Source organism: Sardina pilchardus, chromosome 12 (genome assembly GCF_963854185.1).
Source record: "Sardina pilchardus chromosome 12, fSarPil1.1, whole genome shotgun sequence".
NCBI lineage: Eukaryota > Metazoa > Chordata > Actinopteri > Clupeiformes > Clupeidae > Sardina > Sardina pilchardus.
Window position 1 is genome coordinate 13,561,228 of NC_085005.1, and position 19,452 is coordinate 13,580,679.

Genomic DNA, 19,452 nt, shown 5'->3' on the forward strand with positions numbered 1-19,452 from the left:
CACATATGCATGCACGGAGATACACACACTCCCATGCACACAGACACAAATGTATAAAGGCCAACACTTACACACACACGCACACACACTCATGCACACATTAAGGATTATTCTGAAAGTATCTCGTGCCACCAAAGATGCAGTTTAAACCTACTTAACCCTTAGATGCATAAGTGGGGTCAAAAATGACCCCAGAGGTTGTTTTCTTGCAGTATCTTCTTCATTTAATTTTTTTTTTTATTTAACCTTCTATGTATTCCTCAAATAGGTTGTCTTTGACATGAGGCCATTTGGATTTGTGTCTAACTGTTATATTTTTAAAGTAATTTAATGTTTTGTATCAGTACCACCGATCCGCATAGGTGGGGTCAAAAATGACCCCAAGCATTTTCTATGGAATTTCAAAAGTTAACCCTAGGATCTTTTGATTTTTATCAACTGTGGCAGTCAGGTATACATTTACTGTTGATTATCACATCTCATGTCAGCAGTTTCACCATCCTGAAGGCTATTTTTACACAACAACATAAATCTAAGTATCATCATATAATGTGGCGGCCAAGCGTTCATAGCGACGTCGCTTTTTGATCCTTCGATGTCCGCTCTTCCTATAATTGTGAAGCAGAATTCACCAAGCGATATTTACAGAGGGATTTGTTGATATAGCGTTCTTGGCCTGATTTGTATGACTTTTTATGCCTAAAAATAGGGCAAAAATCCATTTTTTTAAGCCAATTGGCAGTACCTTCTGATTTACTGGATAACAAAAGAAGATATTCATAATCACCTCTGTAAATGTTTTTTTATTTGATATATTAACACTACAAAACAAATATTTTCAACCTGGCTTTTTCCAATGGTCAGATTCTTCGCATCAAAACATATATGCAAATTAGCGCATATTTAATTAGACATGACCTAATTAGCATATTTAAACATAAATACAGAAAACTTGCAATACGTTTTTTTCTCCTATTTATGTGAGTATTCAACTGGTAAAGTTTCATGAAGATATCTCTAAGTTAAAAATTTTACCCTATTCACCTATGTTGAGATAATTTTAGGATGTTTACCTTCTTTGCCAATCTAAAAGCTGTTTTGTAATAAAATGTTAATAAAAAGTGATGCATCAATATGTCCAACATGAAATAAAAACATTTTAGACAAATATATAATAAAAATCATCATCTTTAACCAAAATGAGAGACATTATTTGAGTTTACAGCAAAAAACGCATGCATTCTAATTGGGGTCATTTTTGACCCCACTCATGGAAGAGTGTAGGTATCGGTAGCCTATGCATCTAAGGGTTAATGACAGAGTGTGTGTGCGTGTGTTTGTGTGCTGGGCTTGTGTGAGTGAATGTGCGTGCTGGGTGTTAGTGTCTGTGTAATTTGAAACTGTGTGTGTTATATGTTTGTGCTGTGTTAGTGTGTGCATGAGTAAAAGTGTTTGCTTGTGTTAGTGTGTGCAATGTGAAACTGTTTGTGTTATATGTGTGTGCTGTTAGTGAATAAGGAGGGGTGAATAAGATGATCATGATTGACCTTCATTGGCACTCATACTGTATGCACATAGTCCTGCAGAGAGAGAGAGAGAGAGAGAGAGAAGACACTGCCATACACACAGCACAGACAGAAGTGCATACACCTGTAGGCAAATGTTAAGGGAGAGAAAAGGACAGTTGTTGTCAAATCTCCTGCTCTTGGTGACAAATCTGCATCGATCTCCTGTGTGCCAACATGTCTACATCTGCAGGTTAAACACACACACACACACACACACACACACACAAACAGCCATGTATGATTACAGGCATGCTAAACTGAGGGACTGATTGTGACCGGCTGTGTCCTATACACAGAGAGAGAGAGAGATTTGGAGGAAGGATGAATTGTTGTTGTTGTTGTTGTTCTTCCTGTTGTTGTTGTTGCTATTGTTTTTGTTGTTGTTGTGGTTGTAGTTTCCTCCCCTGAACAAGAGTTTCTTTTCCTGTCTTTTGTTTCTGACATATGCATAAAATTAATTTTCAGTTTGTCCATTTCAACCTGGAACATTACAAGTATCAGGAATGTTGACATGACCAAAACAAATAATAATAAAAAAAAAGCCTTGTCTGAGAGGGTTGCTACATATGGCAAGCCCTTTGAGCATTTATTCTGATATCAGCTACAAGCTCTTGTGGGGTATCCTAACATAAAGCCTTAACTAGGGTATTAAGTTAAGTGATCCTACGATAGCAGTCATAAATTTGTCAAACTCGGCTTTCAGCTCAGATCTGTGCGCGTTCTCTCCAATGAACATATCTGGGCATTTTTTCAAATACGAGAAAATGAACGTCTGGTTGCCAGACCACGTCTCATTTGAGAAGTGGTAGGCGCTAGCCAGGCGACTCCCGACCAGGTTTGGTTGCAGCGCCATGGTGATACAGCGACGCCAAAACAGATCCACTTTTGTATGACGGCATACCCTGGCTTTGAGCGCAGCATATACCTCGCTAAGCCACTAATCGAGCTTCGTTGGACACCCCACTGGTCTCCCAAATCACATCTGCCCTATAGGCTCGGCAAGGGCAAGGGAGTCCTGCAGTCTTCCAGTAGCAGCTCTTACGCTTCAGACATGACTTCACACATGTGTGCAGACACACAAACGCCTGCAGTCTGAATTCCACACACTCCCTGTTCTGAAAGTTTTCTCTTTGCACCTTCTCGTCATTTAAAATTGGACAGGGAGAAATCTTTTCAAGGGCCACTTGGGAAGCTACATGGACAGCCATATGATATGGACGATTTCTACAATTTCACGATGTTTGAAGATTTAGATGCACTAGGTATAAAAGGAGGGTGAATTACCATTTCAAATGTTTTTTTTATTATCAAGGCTGTATTCATGGACAATTACACATAAATAACATTCATCACACATCATGATGAAGTTCAGAAACCAACGAATATGAGGGTTAATATTCATTTCCAGTATCTTTTGAACAAGGCTGTTTTCAGTGTAAACTCTGCAGAAAAGTAGTGGCACACATTAAACAATAATATTATAATATCTTTGAATATTATAGTATGATTATCTAAAGATGTGTGCAGTTTACTAACTACTGCTTTTGCTGTGAATACACTTCAGCCAGGCATTGAGTGTGTTTTTATAGAAAGTTCTTCTGCTGCACTGTGGTGCAGTTTTACGGAAAAGCTGTCCATTGCAAGCCAAATATACGCTTTCAATTATCTTAAAAGGTCTGACTTGATCAAATATCCCCCTCTCTCTCCATCTCCTGTCTGTAGGTGAAGAAGAGGCAGCAGGCGATCGTGGGCTTCCTGGAGGCGAACCGGATCTCGTTTGAGGAAGTAGACATCACCATGCTGGAGGACGAGAGGCAGTGGATGTACCGGAACATTCCGCAGGAAAAGCACCCTGAGAAGGGCAACCCACTGCCCCCGCAGATCTTTAACGGACAGGAGTACTGTGGGGTGAGTTTTATACAGTGTTTAACACACACACACACACACACACACACACACACACACACGTGTTCAAACAGGGGCCCCTGTCCTGGCAATTTAAGGGTCCTCTACCAGAGGGAACATTTCCAGGCGCAACACTGTACCCTTCCTCTAAGCCTCTGGGTCACATATTTACATATTCAGGGATGGAGTATGAAGCATTTGCTTTTTTCTGAGGGAAAAAATGCATACCTCTCTTCCGTGTGAAGGCATAACAGGGCCTCTCTTGTTTAGAAATGTGCAGCTCTTTCAAAGACTGCTCATACATTTGTCTGTGGGTGTAGTAGGTGTAGATTTGAATACTAGTGAATGGTACTGTAAGGTGTTGATGATGATATGTTTTTAGTAACAGTGGTTTCATGTGGTGCAATCTATTAATGAAATAAATGAATTCATGTGTTTTCTGTTAGTTCATTTCTATGTAGCCTACACAAACTGTGCAGTTGTGCAGGTGAAAAAGAATAATAATAATAAAAAAATTAAGAAAAACATATATATATATATATATATTTATTAACATAAAAACGATTGGGCACCCTCCATTCACCACATTTTCAAGGAACATTTTTAACGTTTTGTCATTTGATCATTGTCCTGATGGCTGGTTCCTTAGTAAGCTGGGCGGCATATTTAGGCCTGATTCACAGCTAGGTAAACGCAAACGCACTCAGCTATGCAAGAAGGGTTTGCCGCATGCTTGTGTAGTCAAATGTGTTGTCCAGTTCTCTTCCAACGTGACGTAAGCACGAGTGCCACGTCATGTGTTTACAATGGGGGTGCATCGTCCCCGTAGCCTGCATACATAAGGAAGAACTTCAAAATGTGTGTGAGCTTTTGCGTTGTCAACTGCACACATGTTGCTTGCATAGACCATGAACCAGACCTGTGACTCACTGAGTCTGTGTTCTATCCATCATTTGAGTCAATGCCTTTGTACAATGAGTTGCTTATTTCCTGTCAAATTGTTGGACAATTGACCAAATGAAACAAAAATGTGAAATTACGTATTTTAGTATAAATAAAGGCCATCCATGGGTTTGTTTGCTCCCTTTCTTAAACCATGTTGATTAGATGAAGTTGTCCTACACTTTGGATTGTTTGCATATGCTTTTAGCATGATTACTTTTGTTATGCAATCTGTTTGTCACTGTTTAAATATTTTGTCAGCCTCTCTGCTGTGTTTAGTGCCTGCACACACACTGTTGAGGGTCATCTGATTCTCCACTGATCTGTCTCATGTCCACTGGTACCCATTGAAAAACCTGTGTTGTTTTACACTTCACCTTGTAGTAAGAATGTGTGGTTATAGAGGTGCATCCAGGTGTGTGTGTGTGTGTGTGTGTGTGTGTGGGGGGGGGGGGGTGGGCAGTGGCACGTATCCATGCATGTGTGTGAGCGTGTGTACAAGCACACAACTAACTCTTTGTTTCCTTGTGTATGCTTATATACGTGTGTGTGTGTGTGTGTGTGTGTGTGTCTGTGACTTTGTCTGTGTCTGTCTGCATGTGTGTGTTTTATTATGAATCTGTGTGTGTGTGTGTGAGAGATCCCCTGATGGTTTGTGAATGGGCACAGCCTGCATTGGACCGCATGCGTCTCGCTGAGTGTGCATGCCCTGCCGTAATCCCGCCCCAAATCCTGTCAATCTCTTAAAGAGATTACACACACCAACCCTACCTCTCCCCTTCCTCCACCAATAGAAATGGCATAATCTATATCCTTTGGTCACGCCTGTAAGGATATCCTGTGAGACACTATTATGGTCCTAAGAGGCCTCCGTAGCTGGACACTGTAACGTCACGGATTGTTTAATAAAGTTAGTTGAATGCTTACCAGCTAATGTGTCAGTCGCATATCTTTACATGGTACCAGGAGTAAAAGTAGTTATAGTCAATGTCTGTGTGAGAAAGACGGGATGGATGTCATAAAACCACCAGGACCATTGAAGCTCACAGGAAATGTGGATTATGCGTGGAAACAGTTTAAACAGGCGTTTCAACTTTATTTGACTGCAATTGGCGCCAACGACAAGAGTGGTGAGAGGAAAGTGGCATTGTTACTTACAATAGCAGGGACACAAGCGATAGAAATATACAACACATTTGAGTTTACGGAGGATGGAGATAAAACCAAACTGAACAAAGTTCTGGAACTGTTTGATGCATACTGTAGTCCGAAAAAGAATGAAGTATATGAGAGACATGTTTTTCGTTGCCGCGTACAGCAGCAGGATGAATCGTTTGACTCGTATGTGACTGATCTGAGGCTGAAAGTGCAATCCTGTAACTATGGCGACATGCAGTCCTCCATACTACGTGATCAGATAGTCTTTGGAATACACAATAAAAAGGTGCGGGAACGCATGCTAAGGGAGGTCAGTCTGAAATTAGAAGATGCAATCAGAATTTGCAGAGCTAGCGAACAGACTGAGAAGCAGATAAAGATTTTTGAGAAGCCATCCGTCGCTACTGAAGCATCAGTGGGTGTAGACAGGGTGGTCAAAGCTAGCGCACCTCGCTCAGAGGGGGAACGTTCTAATAATGCACGTGAAACAGGATCAGACTACGTCATGAACTGTAGGCGCTGCGGTGGGAAACATCGCTTCAGGCAGTGCCCCGCATATGGAAAAGTTTGCTCGAAGTGCAGGGGAAAAAATCATTTTGCAAAAGTGTGCCTATCTGCTAGAGAAAAGAAACAAATTAATATGATGGAAGAGAGCGAGCAAGACTATGATGAGGATGACATATTCTATACTGACACTGTCACTGTGGAAAATGAGGCCACTTCAAAGTTGGAAGTTAGTGTGAACACAGTCAATGTAGACAGGTGGATTGTGCCACTTACAGTAAATGGCACAGAGATTCACATGAAACTGGACACAGGAGCTATGGCAAATCTTATCACTTTGAAAGACTTCAAAGCTCTGCGCCACAAGCCAGTCATAGAAAACAAAAAAGTGGGATTGAGAGCTTACAATGGACAAATGATTGAAACACAGGGCGTATGCAGGTTACAAGTACAGAACAAGAATATTAAGAGACATTTGCCGTTTGTAATAGTGCCAAAAGGGAAGGACTCCCTACTAGGGGATCAAGCTTGTGAGGAAATGGGACTTGTTAAGCGTGTTCTAAACATTGCCAAGACAGAGAGAAAAGTACAGTCACTGCAGCTGAAAAATGCAGGAGTCACCACATCACAAGCAGACAACTGGGAAGTGCAGTATCCCAACATTTTTGATGGCATAGGAGTGCTGCCGTTCACATACAGCATTAAACTAAAGGATAATGCTAGACCTGTGGTGCATGCTCCACGTCGAATTCCTGTTCCGCTGAGACAAGATCTTCGCAAAGAACTGGACAGAATGGTGTCATTAAATGTCATTCAACCTACAAAGGGAGCCACTGAGTGGGTCAACTCAATGGTCTGCGTAAGAAAGCCAAATGGAGCTCTCAGGATATGTATGGACCCAAAAGACCTAAATGAAAACATTCTCAGAGAACAATATCAAATTCCTAAGAGAGAAGAGATCCTTAGTGAGATGGCTGGGGCACAGTGGTTCACAAAGCTTGATGCGTCACATGGATTTTGGCAGCTGCAAATTGACAGTGCAAGTGCAGACCTATGCACCTTCAACACGCCCTTTGGGCGCTACAGTTACCAGAGACTCCCCTTTGGAATTTCCTCAGCACCAGAGATTTTTCACTGTGCGATGGAGAATGTGTTTGAAGGACTGGAGGGGGTCAGGGTTTATATTGATGATGTCATAATATGGGCGGAGACCCAAGAACAGCTCAACAGCAGAGTGCACAGTGCACTTCAGAGAGTACACAAGTATGGGCTCAGATTGAACAAGGAGAAATGCCAGTTCAGTACACAAGACGTCACATTTCTTGGGGATCGACTGACACCAGCAGGAGTACAGCCGGACATGAACAAAATCAAAGCAGTGACTGACATGCCCCAGCCAACGGACAAGAAGGCGGTACAAAGAGCATTAGGGATGGTGAACTACATGGGAAGATTCGTGCCTAATCTTGCCGCAAAGACGGTTGCTCTTCGCCAGCTCCTGCAGTCAAAAACAGAGTGGTCCTGGCACCAGACACATGACAAAGAGTGGAAAGAAATCAAGGACATTTTAAGCACAGAGCCAGTGTTGGCCTTTTTTGATCCAAGTAAGAAGACGCGAATCTCCACGGACGCTTCAAAAGATGGACTGGGGGCCGTCTTGCTGCAGTATCATGATGTGGCTTGGAAACCAGTGGCTTATGCTGCACGATCCATGACAGAAACAGAGCAAAGATATGCACAGATAGAGAAAGAGTGTCTGGGGCTCGTCTTTGGCTGTGACAAGTTCCACTCTTATGTCTTTGGTTTGCCACACATTGAACTGGAGACTGACCACAAGCCACTCATAACTATCAGCAAAAAGCACTTGAATGAGATGACACCACGCATCCAGCGTATGATGATGCGTCTACAGAAGTATACCTATGAACTGTCATACAAGCCGGGAAAATACCTGGTTGTGGCTGATGCTCTGTCAAGGGCCAGCACAAGGCCTGCACACGGTATGAACACAGATGGCACAGAGGAATATGACGCCATAAGAGGCCACGTGCACTGTAAAAAATGGCTGTGAAATTCACAGTTATTTACAGGAAATTTCACAGTAGCACTACTGTATATGCTTTTTACAGTAGAATGTTGTAAAATTTACAGTAACGCCCCTACAATTACAGTAGTCCAAGTGTTACTGTAGACATTACAGTAGTCAAAGCACTACTGTAAAACAAACACAGTATAGCCACTATAGTACTGTAAATAGTAAAGTAAACTACTGTATTTTTTCTTTTCAACAATTGGCCAGTAAGTTACTGTAAATACTACTGAAATCACAGTATTTAATTGGTTTTCATTTTACAGTGAATGCATAAAATACTGTAAATGGAAATGCGGTACCTTTACTGTAAAAAGTATTCACAGTAACTTGCTGGCAACAATTGGGCAGTAAGTTACTGTAAAACTACTGAAATCACAGTATTTAATTGGTTTTCATTTCACAGTGAATACATAAAATACTGTAAATGGAAATGCGGTACCTCTACTGTAAACTACAATTACAGTAGTAAGTGTTACCGTAGAAATTACAGTAGTCAAAACACTACTGTAAACAAATCACAAAATAGCCACTAGTAGCCTAGGCTACTGTAAATAGTTAAGTAAACTAGCCTACTGTGTTTTCCCTTTTTTTTAATCTTATCTTTGTTTTAACTCATAATGACATACCAGAGACGGTTGAGAAAGTCAATTTGATGTCAAGAATTAAGGCTTTGATGATCACACTATTGAGCAAGCATAACACATTTCAGCCTAATAATTTTCCACGATTGTTTTTAACGGCTGCTTATCGCCTCTTGATATGCGCATGCGAACACGCAGTAATTCCCATCCCCCACCCCTGACTTTTCAACTCCAGCCAGAGTGACTTCACTTCAAACATCAACCGTCACTTTTCAATCATGAATCTGACTGCAATCTTCAACTCTGTACAAACATCATATTCAAGGTAAGAATTACAGTACTTTTGTATGCCAATTGAAACCGGGAATGTATTAGAAATGTATTGTTTTCACAATGAAATGTTAACCAAAGCCATTATTGTCATGTTTGAATCAGCATAGCACATATCGATAGCTATAACTAGCGAGCTAACGTCGCTAGCGTTAGCGATGTTAGCTGTTAATGTTAACTTTTCCAGTAACTAACTTAACCATCATGTGGGATTTTTCGAATGATAGTCAATATCATATCTAGCAATAATTCAGTCTGATATGTCGTTACGAATGTAGAGTTTTAGTTTGAATGAAATATCAGACGCAAGTAGCTTAGCTTAAAGTGGCTGTTACCATGCAGGCTGAAGGCTGAAGTTAGCTAGCAGACAGACACAGGTGAAAGTTGTTAACGTTAGCAGCTAGTTAGTAACATTACTTTGCGAACTCGATGGGGCATGGGTAGTTAACATTAAACTTAATACATGTAGTGTTGATGCATAATATGTAGTGTTGCTATAACTGGAAAGAGGACCAGTAAAACAAATTAATGAAGTAGGCTGATGTGTAAGTTATCTCACCCCTAATTTAGGAACTGTAGTTTTGCATAGTCATGCTCATAGATCAGTCATATAGTGGATATGAAAGGGGAGCATTTGGGGAATTTCAATTACCAGAAATATCATGCCGATAAGTAAAGGGATCTTTAGTTTGTGAAGGGTAGTGTTTGGCTAAATGGTATTCAGTTTATAGCCTTTATTTGCCCAATGTTTGGTGACTTACATTGAGGCATGTGTTTAAAAGATGCATGTGAGTGTAGTAGTGCTTCAGTGATGGTCTTTTCATGTTCTGTGTGTTTTGCAATGTATTAATTAATGTAAGCCTCTTTCTGTTCCCTCTGTTAGTAGGTGGTGTGAGGACTGCTGCCCTGAGAACGCTGTGTCAGAGACACTTAGGCTGTGTGCATTTTGGAATGTTCCAAATGTGTGTCACTTCCATAAGGAAGAAGTTCCAAGCCTGCAAGTGAGTTCACTCACCAAATAGAGACACACGCATATAGCATTTAATATGTGTGCATGTACTGTATTTGTGTCTGTAACTGTTTATTTTATCCCCTCCTTTCATGTGTCTGTTATGACTTTGTGGGCTCAACTGTCAACAACTGTCCAGGGCGAAGTCGGTCTACCCTGATGGCACTACCTGATGGCACTACCCTGATGATGTCTGTTAGCCATGGCTGCTGCCCTCAACATGGTGTAAGTGTTTGTGTTTTATTTATGTTCATAAATAAACTGATATCAAGAAGTAACATAGATGGTGACAAGGGTGGCAAGGGTGCCTCATGGCAAGGTAATTATCATTTCTATTTCTACATCTGATTGCCTTGCTTATTTTTTAAAGCTATGATTTGTTTTGTATGGCAATTGCTGTTTATTAACAAATGATATGGCAATTGCTGTTTATTCTTTTTAGGAGCCATCCAGAAGTCCCAGCCTGGAGCCAGAGGCTGCTATTGCAAGTCAGATGGGAGATGGCCTACAGTATGTTAGGCATCAGAAAAGTGGTGTTCGCATGAAGGCAGAGTTGCCGCAGGCAATTATGAGATTAGGTATGATATCACATAGACATACTTCTGTTCAGAAGTGTAGGGTCACTTCGAAATGTCCCCTTAAAAAAAAGAAAAAAACACTGGACATATCAAAGTGAACTCCCAAACTTTGCTATGGTGGTGTATTGTACACATTTGCATTACTTCTATCTATTGCACCTGACTAGTGTGGGTTTGCTTTTATTTGTCACACAACCGGAGTAGTTTGCATTAATTACTGTATATTCATGAACGGGGTCAATTGTAATGTATGCTTTCTTTCTCTTTTTCAGACACTTGACATTTACTGCGAAAGGTACCATCAGAGCACCTCTCCCTACCCTGCAGGATACCTATACCAGAAGAGTACAACAACGGCCCAAAAGTATTTCAAAAGACATTTCACGCTCTGACCACGGACTGTTAAACCACTGAGGTCAAGCAGACGTCTCTGTTCCCACGTGGCAGACTGAGGGAACACCCACAAAACAGACTGGGGATGAGTTTCTTTACTCCGCATCCTGTACACACACAACTCCTTATACTACATTACATAGACTTGCCAGTTGCCATACTGCACTTACACACACTGCGCTTTTAACCCCCTTATCTGTGTCAAATCAGATAAGGTTGTGGTTGTGTTCAAACCATCTACTGTTGTCTGTCAACATCCACTTCAGTCATACATTTGAAATGTCTTAAATAAATAACAAAAGTTAAAATTGTTTTATTGTCTGCAGTTAACTGAAATATTTTGGAATATGAGTTATTCTATTAATGATTGCTAATGTAAGTTCAATTGAATTCACAGTATTTAACTGACCTAGCTTCTACAGGGAAACAACCAATACTGTAAATACAACTAAAAAAAAAAAATCTTAATTTAAAATCAATTGTTTTTCACTTTACAGCGAATACATAAAATACTGTAAATGAAAATGCGGTACCTTTACTGTAAAAAGTATTCACAGTAACTTACTGGCAACAATTGGCCAGTAAGTTACCGTAAATGGAAATACAGCACCTTTACTGTAAAAGGTTTTCACAGTAACTTACTGGCAACAATTGGCCAGTAAGTTACTGTAAATGGAAATACAGTGCCTTAACTGTAAAAGGTATTCACAGTAACTTACTGGCAACAATTGGCCAGTAAGTTACTGTAAATGGAAATACAGCACCTTTACTGTAAAAGGTTTTCACAGTAACTTACTGGCAACAATTGGCCAGTAAGTTACTGTAAATACGACTGAAATCACAGTATTTAATTGTTTTTCATTTTACAGTGAATATATAAATACTGTAAATGGAAATACAGTACCTTTACTGTAAAAGGTATTCACAGTAACTTACTGGCCAATTGTTGCCAGTAAGTTACTGTAAATTTTACAGTAAATTTTTTACAGTGTGGATGCTGTGGTGGAGGCTTTACCCGTGAGCACTAGCCTGAAAGAAAAAATAGTAATGGAGACTGCAGTGGACAGCCAGCTACAGAAAGTGATATGGCACATGCGAAATGAGTGGCCAAAGCAAGCGTGCCCGCAGTACTACTCATTCCAGGATGTGTTGGCGGTAGCTGATGGCCTGCTGCTGAAAGGTGACCAAATAGTCATCCCAACAAAGCTGCGGAAGGAGGTCCTCCGAATACTGCATAAAGGGCACCTGGGGATAGAGAAAACAAGGAGATTAGCCAGACAGACTGTTTACTGGCCAGGCATGAATCGTGACATAGCAGAAATGATCAATGACTGTGCCACCTGCCTTACCTACCATAACAGACAGCAAAGAGAACCGCTGCTCACAGACATGGGGGCAGAGCACCCCTGGGAAAAAATTGGGACAGACCTGTTCCATTTCAGAGGGAAAGAGTATCTACTGATGATCGACTACTACTCCAACTATCCTGAGATGGCTATGCTCACGAGCACAACAACGATGGGAGTAGTTAAGCATATGAAGTCCAGCTTTGCACGACATGGCATTCCAGGAACGGTTGTTTCTGACAATGGGCCTCAGTATGTCAGTCAGGAGTTCAAGCAGTTTGCCAGAGAGTATGGATTTGAACACGTCACAGTAAGCCCGCACTTCCCACAGGCAAATGGCAAGGCGGAAAAGGGTGTTCAAATACTGAAAAGTCTTCTGACAAAGGCAACTGACAATGGTGAGGATCCTTATTTGGCTCTGCTGGCTTATAGAACAGCACCTCTGGCGTGCGGGAAATCTCCGGCTGAACTGCTCATGGGCAGACGACTGCAGACACTGATCCCAACAGTGAAGAAACAAGTCTCCACACCTGTGCTGGAGTCCATGAAAAAACTAAAGGAAAAACAAAAGAGATACTTTGATCGCACAGCAAAAGCAATGCAACCTCTGCAGGCGGGCGACAGAGTCAGAGTTTTCAACACGGAAAGACAGGACTGGCAGCGCGCTGGAACAGTGCTGAATGAAGTGGCTCCTAGGTCCTACGCAGTCCAGACGGACACCGGGGCTTTGGTCAGACGAAACAGGTCGCAGTTACTTAAAACACAGGCCAGCAATGCAGTTGAGGAGCACAGGGACGAATGTGCACAGCATGAAACAGTAACAGACAATCAAACAGAGGTTTTAGAGGAGAATGCACCTGTCATGACGGAGCCAGAGGCAGCTCCAGAGAGACGGTCAGAGCGCATTAGAAAAGCCCCTGACAGACTTGATTTATAGCAGATGATTGCAAGCTCATTATTACACAGTGAAGCTATAATAAGTTGATATTATTATTTTTATTAAAAAAAAAAAAAAAAAAAAAAAAAAAGGGGGAAATGATCAGTTAAAAGTGTTAACATCAGGTAATGTGTTGAGCCTTATTATCTGGTCATGAGTTCTGTTTAATACCAGGTAATGTGTAGCCTTATTGTTGACATCAGGTAATGTGTTGAGCCTTAGTATCTGGTCATGAGTTCTGTTTGAGCCTTAGTATCGGGTCATGAGTTCTGTTTAATACCAGGTAATGTATAGCCTTATGGTTGAGTCATATTCTAATGCTTAGTAGGCTAAGGTGATTCTTCAAGTCTTCTATGAGGTGGTGGTAAAGACCGTCCTCCTACGGTGTGCTAAGTACTGGCGACCTCTGGCACCAAATTATTATTTATTTATGTTTTATGTTTAAAGAGTGCACAGTGAACCTGTTTTTGTTTACTGAATAAGGGAGATGTAAGGATATCCTGTGAGACACTATTATGGTCCTAAGAGGCCTCCGTAGCTGGACACTGTAACGTCACGGATTGTTTAATAAAGTTAGTTGAATGCTTACCAGCTAATGTGTCAGTCGCATATCTTTACAACGCCCACTCAGCAAAAAAGCTAAAAGCAATCAGAATCCCTCACATTTTAGCCATCATGTTCATTAACATAAGGAGAGACTTTGCTTATTGTTTGTCATTGTAGACGCTTTTATCGTTATGGTTAGAGTTATCGTTCTTGGTGTGAATGCTCCTTAAAACTGAACTGTATGTTGGGTTATATTACTGTATTTGGTTACCTCTAGTAGAGATAGATCTAGCAGTGTTTATTCATCTGAACGGAATGGGGCATAGTCACATTGAACCAGTTGACCCTCTAGTAGTCTCTGTGTGTATCTATGTACACACCTATGTGTATTTGTGTGTGTGTGTGTGTGTGTGTGTGTGTGTGTGTGTGTGTGTGTGTGTGTATGTGTATGTATAGAGGTGTGTGTGTGTGTGTGTGTGTGTGTTTATTTTGCACAGTATATGGTGTTCATACAGGACACGGTAGATGACTGACATCAGTGGTACTGTACTTGTCCAGTCATCCTCATTTTAATCAGCAGTCCCATGTTACCTTCCCAAATCTGAACAGGGATGAAAAACCAGTAGGTAGAGAGAGAGGGATGACGGATTAGTAATCCACTGGTATTTGGGTGAATCCAAATAAAGTGCTATATGTTTTGTGTTTATTGCTCTGTTACTATACAGCCTTGTGGTCTGATTACAAACGGTATATCTCTTTTGACAGGATCATGAGGATTTCTTCCAGTCGAAGGAGAATAACACTGTGTTTTCATTCCTGGGACTCAACTCCCACCCCTCAGTGAAGGTACTGCATTGTGTGTGTCTCTCTCTTGTGTGTGTGTGTGTGTGTGTGTGTGTGTGTGGGTGGCCCTTTCCGAAACGGATCCCTACTCACTTCGACTCGGTTAGCGAGTCAACTTCCTTTTCAAGTCCACTCGTGGGTGCGGAGAACACTCGCATTTGAAGGGTTAGGGGGTTAAAACAGCGCTACATTTCGGATGCGCTTGAAGGGAGAAGGAAGTTGACGTCATATTCGTTTTCATAGAAATTATGAAGCCAATATATATTAAATCGCCAATTAAGATGTTCTGGACACCCCTATGTATTAGGATATACATCCCTCTTCTCTCCTTTCATTACTATGAGTGAGGAGTTGCATTTTATGCTTTATTTAACATCAAATTATAAAAGTGCTGTAAATGCGACCTGCACATGTGTTCAAATATTACAGCCTACTTCTGTACGATCTTGCACATTTTACTGAGTATCAAACTGAACATGAGTTGTTACAATGTAGCTTAAATCACGCTTTTGTCTGTAAATGCCGTCATACGGACCAAAAAACAACTGGCAGGGAGATACACGAGCTGCACGAACACTTGAAAACGGTTGCACCTGCGTTTCAAGTCAGCATCGATGCTGACTTGCTCCTGGAGGCGTGGTAGCCCCTCTCCCTAGGCACTTCACTCGACTCAAAATTCGTTTCGGATGATACTTAATGTGGCGGACCCGCGCGTGAACGCGCAAACGAAGTGGAAGTGTGTAGTGTTAGGATTTAGGGGCTGGTTTCGGAAAGGGCCTGTGTGTCTCTCTCTCTCTCTCTCTCTCTCTCTCTCTCTCTCTCTCTCTGTGTGTGTGTGTGTGTGTGTGTGTGTGTGCATGTGTGCGTGTGTGTGTGTGTGCGTGTGTGCGTGTGTGCGTGTGTGCGTGTGTGTGTGTGTTTGATTATACACACACACATAGAAGGACACCTCACACTTGCTCATCCCATTTCTTTGAGTGTTATCTACTGTATGATAAAAACTGCTGCAACTCTATTACACACACAATCAGCCATTTTGGGGCCAAACTGTCTCCATCTGCCCACTCCAGACCGTTCAATTACCCCACCACCAGCACCCCACCTCCACCCAGTACAACTCCCACCCATGTCTAAAATCAACCCACTCATTCAGCAGCTTTTCCTTCTTCTTCTTCTTCTTCTTCTTCTTCTTCTTCTTCTTCTTCTTCTCCAAATTTAACACACTCTTCCGATTGCCAGGCCCACTTTTTCTTCTTCTTTTTTTCCCTTTTATCTTCTTCTCTTTCCCCCTCTTCTGTGGGAGTGAATCTGCATCCCCTTTTAATGATGTGAGACTGCAGGGGCAGAGCTCTGTGAAGTGAGAGCCTGATCTAATCTGATTGCCGTGTCTCTGGGCGACCGCGTCTCTGCCTCTCTGTCGTCTAGCTCCCGATCAATACTCATTTGGGACATTTCATTCCCTCATGAGCAGCGTCCTCAGTGGGCAATCAGTCCGGGGATTCTACCATGACCAGTGGTATCTGAGGAGACAGTGAAAGACGGTTGTCGACTGTGACCGTGACCGCGATTTTTTTTTCGATGTCGTTGATTATTTGCCATTGTCTCCGTTGGCAGGAAGAATTAACCAGTTAATTTGATCTTGCCCAAGTGCCCCTGTTCTTGAGACACACATGCATAAGGGAGATGATGGGGAAGTGAATTAGCAGAACCATCTAGAAAGGACAAGTGGAAGTAGGTTTCAGGCTCATGTAAGTGATTTCACATTTGTCTCCTTGGCATTTGTCATGATAGACTCCCCAAACAAAAATGTTGTCGGTCTTCTTTATGTGATAGTGATTGACTACACAAATAAAAATCTTCATTCATATCATTCAATGTATTCCTTGTTGCAACTAAGTATCTACACCTAAAACACAGTAAAGCATTTTGTTGCAAGTTTGTTTGAGAATGTTGTTGAATTTATTTCAACTGTGCCTTAATATAATAGTGCATATCGTTGCTTTAAGTTATTAAAGGAGTTGAAGGAGACAGTATAGCAAACATACACTGCGTGTTGTTTGTTTATCTTGTGATTCGGCGGCTACAAGGCTGTCTGTCTGTGCGGTTGTGTGGTTGAGTTTCACTTCACTTATCCACCTGTTTGTTTGTTTGTTTTTTTGTTCTACAGGAATCTGAATCGTAAGCGTTGCCATGGAAGAGTGTGTGGATAGAATTGTGCCGCATCACTTCCTGTTTCGGGGGATCTCACCCAGACCACACTGAAGCCTTGCCAAATGATGATGCTGTCCACACACGCAGAAACATACTGTACACACACACACACACACACACACACACACACACACACATGCATGTTTACGCACAGACACACACACAGACACACACACACGCACGCACACACACACACACACACACACACACACACACACACACACACACACACACACACACACACACACACACACACACACACACACACACAGAAAACTGCGGCAACAGAGGAGTTTGGCCATGAACAATAGACACTTATTTTTTTTCTCTTTTGTATGACTTATACTTGTGACCGATGGGATGTAGCTGATATTATCTATGCTTAAATATTAGACTATAATGTGGCTTCAGAGAGGGGATTGTGTGTGATTGTGTGTGTGTGTGTGTGAGTGTGTGAGTGTGTGTGTGAGTGAGTGTGTGAGTGTGTGAGTGAGTGTGTGAGTGAGTGAGTGTGTGAGTGAGTGAGTGTGTGAGTGAGTGAGTGAGTGAGTGAGTGAGTGAGTGAGTGAGTGAGTGAGTGAGTGAGTGAGGAAAAGTCTATGAGTAGGGCATGAAGACCTCCATGTTTTGTTGTGTTGTTCTCTACTGTTAGTGTCAGATATGCCGCTCTGTTCCAGGAACTGTAAAGTGATGAATATTTTATCCCTTCACTTTACTCCGAAAGGCCTTGTCAAAAGTGAAAGAAATGATTGACACAGTCTTGAATCTCTATATCTTTACTCTTTCTTTCCTTCTGCCTCTTCTTCTCTTTCTTAAATATTTGTCTTAACTACATCCCTGCACACATTTTCGTGCTGTGTGTCTGCAGTCTGTATGTCTTTGCTTGATTGTCATTAGTGTGGAAATGTTAACTATCTTCTTTGTGGTTAGTCCTTTTCCCTCACTCTTTCTTTCTCAGGTGGTTATTCACATGTAGCATGTTACACTATAGTGAGACACACACACACACACACACACACACACACACACACTTGCTGATGTCTGTCCTGCATTCAGCAGTATAACGAGTGGACAAGAGCTTATGACTGTCCACTTATGAATGGGTTGCAAGTAGCAACTCTTTCTACTGGTCTGGGGTAGTGTTTCATTATTTGGACATCTGCTTTGTCTAACCCCCCCAGACACACACACACACACACACACACACACACACACATTCATTTACCTTATGTGGATTAAATGGGTGTTTTTTTCCTGGATGGAATAGGAGTCACATGTTCTTTGACCTCAGATTAGTGAGACAGACAGAGTCACTGCTTTCATTTATATTTCCCCATCTCTCTCCCGTTCCCCCCCCCCCCTATTTTTCTCTCGCCCTCTCTAACCCCCCCTCCTCCGTCTGTCCCCATACCCTTTATCCCTATTCATTCCTCTCCTCCATCTCTTTTTTTTATTCTTTTCATCCCATCGCTACTTCCACCCCTTCCATCCTTCTGTGATCCTCTCGGTCTTTCTCTCTCTCTCTGTTTTTCTCTTATTAAATTATCATGGGTGGATGAGCTCCTCATTCATGTTTGCAATTGACTGACACACACATACAGAACTCACCCTCGTCATCTCTCTCTCTCTCAAAGGCACTTAAATTTTTCTCTCTCTCACCATCCCTCCATTCCTCTCATCTCCCTTCTTTTCTCTATCCCTATCTTTTTTTTTTACCCATCCTGCCTTTCCATCATACTCCTCATTTCGTCCTCACAGTTCAACTGCAGATTAGCCAAACGCCCCCTGGTGGCCACATCATGCTGATTAAGATGCAAACTATTTTTCATCACAGAGAATTAAAAGTATGAAATATTGTATTGTTTTGTAAATAAACAGTATATGCCTGTCTGCCATGGGTCCGTTCTTTGCTCAGTGAAGCTGTGTGTGTTAGTGGCTTCTGGACCCTCATGGTTTGTTTACATTGGCACTGGTTGTGAGTATGGCCCCCAAGTGTAATCATGTGAGTGCAGCCAACCAAGTCTTCTTGGGAATTCTGTGAAGACAGAAGGAATAGAATAGAAGGATCTGATCTCTCATCGGTGAATGGACCATATGCTCGGAAGGCTCTTAAGCTATAGCCTTTAATATTTTTATAGTCTGTAATGTATTTATAGCATTTATTTCCAGTCAAGCCAGGTGTACTTTTAATGTAACTTATTGTTAATTTAATTAGTGTCTACACGTACCTGGTAGGGTGTTGCACCTTGTGAATCAGCATGTTACGTTGTAGAACGATTTATGCGTGTGTCAAAATTGTTATGATTTGGTAAACAAGACATTCAGTGTCGGAGTGAACATGTAAGGAGCAGAATATAACACAAGATGCTGTTACAACACAGCTGACACTCCACCGGAAATAAATTAACTGGCTCTAGTCTAGCCTTCATTACATGTGGTCCATTGTTTAACTCTGATGAAAGCCTACAAGTGGAACTAGATGAATTGAGTGTTTTAAGAACATATAACA

At 41.6% G+C, this 19,452-nt stretch overlaps 1 protein-coding gene, 1 long non-coding RNA gene and 1 pseudogene across 3 annotated transcripts; 2 read left to right on the top strand and 1 right to left on the bottom strand.

The window, feature by feature from the left end:
- The window catches only part of LOC134098370 (cytochrome P450 2K1-like), a 298,065-nt pseudogene that overhangs the window by 115,472 nt on the left and 163,141 nt on the right, over positions 1-19,452 (bottom strand).
- On the top strand, positions 2,953-18,833 carry LOC134098244 (SH3 domain-binding glutamic acid-rich-like protein 2). Its single transcript, XM_062551253.1, has 4 exons — positions 2,953-2,958; positions 3,291-3,476; positions 14,655-14,735; positions 16,347-18,833. Exons 1-4 carry the CDS (start codon positions 2,953-2,955, stop codon positions 16,362-16,364), a joined length of 291 nt encoding a protein of 96 aa, XP_062407237.1. The 3' UTR covers positions 16,365-18,833.
- LOC134098057 (uncharacterized) lies at positions 8,995-11,337 on the top strand. 2 transcript variants are annotated; one of them, XR_009940997.1, is made up of 5 exons: positions 8,995-9,075; positions 9,964-10,081; positions 10,229-10,314; positions 10,532-10,667; positions 10,940-11,337. It is a non-coding gene; the product is annotated as an uncharacterized LOC134098057 (long non-coding RNA). The 2 variants fall into 2 exon arrangements; XR_009940996.1 differs by lacking the exon at positions 8,995-9,075 and having other exon boundaries at positions 9,357-10,081; positions 10,940-11,335.

Coding starts and splice junctions, on each gene's coding strand:
- LOC134098244 (XM_062551253.1), top strand. Junction 3,477..14,654: donor ACGGACAGGAGTACTGTGGG/GTGAGTTTTATA, acceptor CTCTTTTGACAG/GATCATGAGGATTTCTTCCA.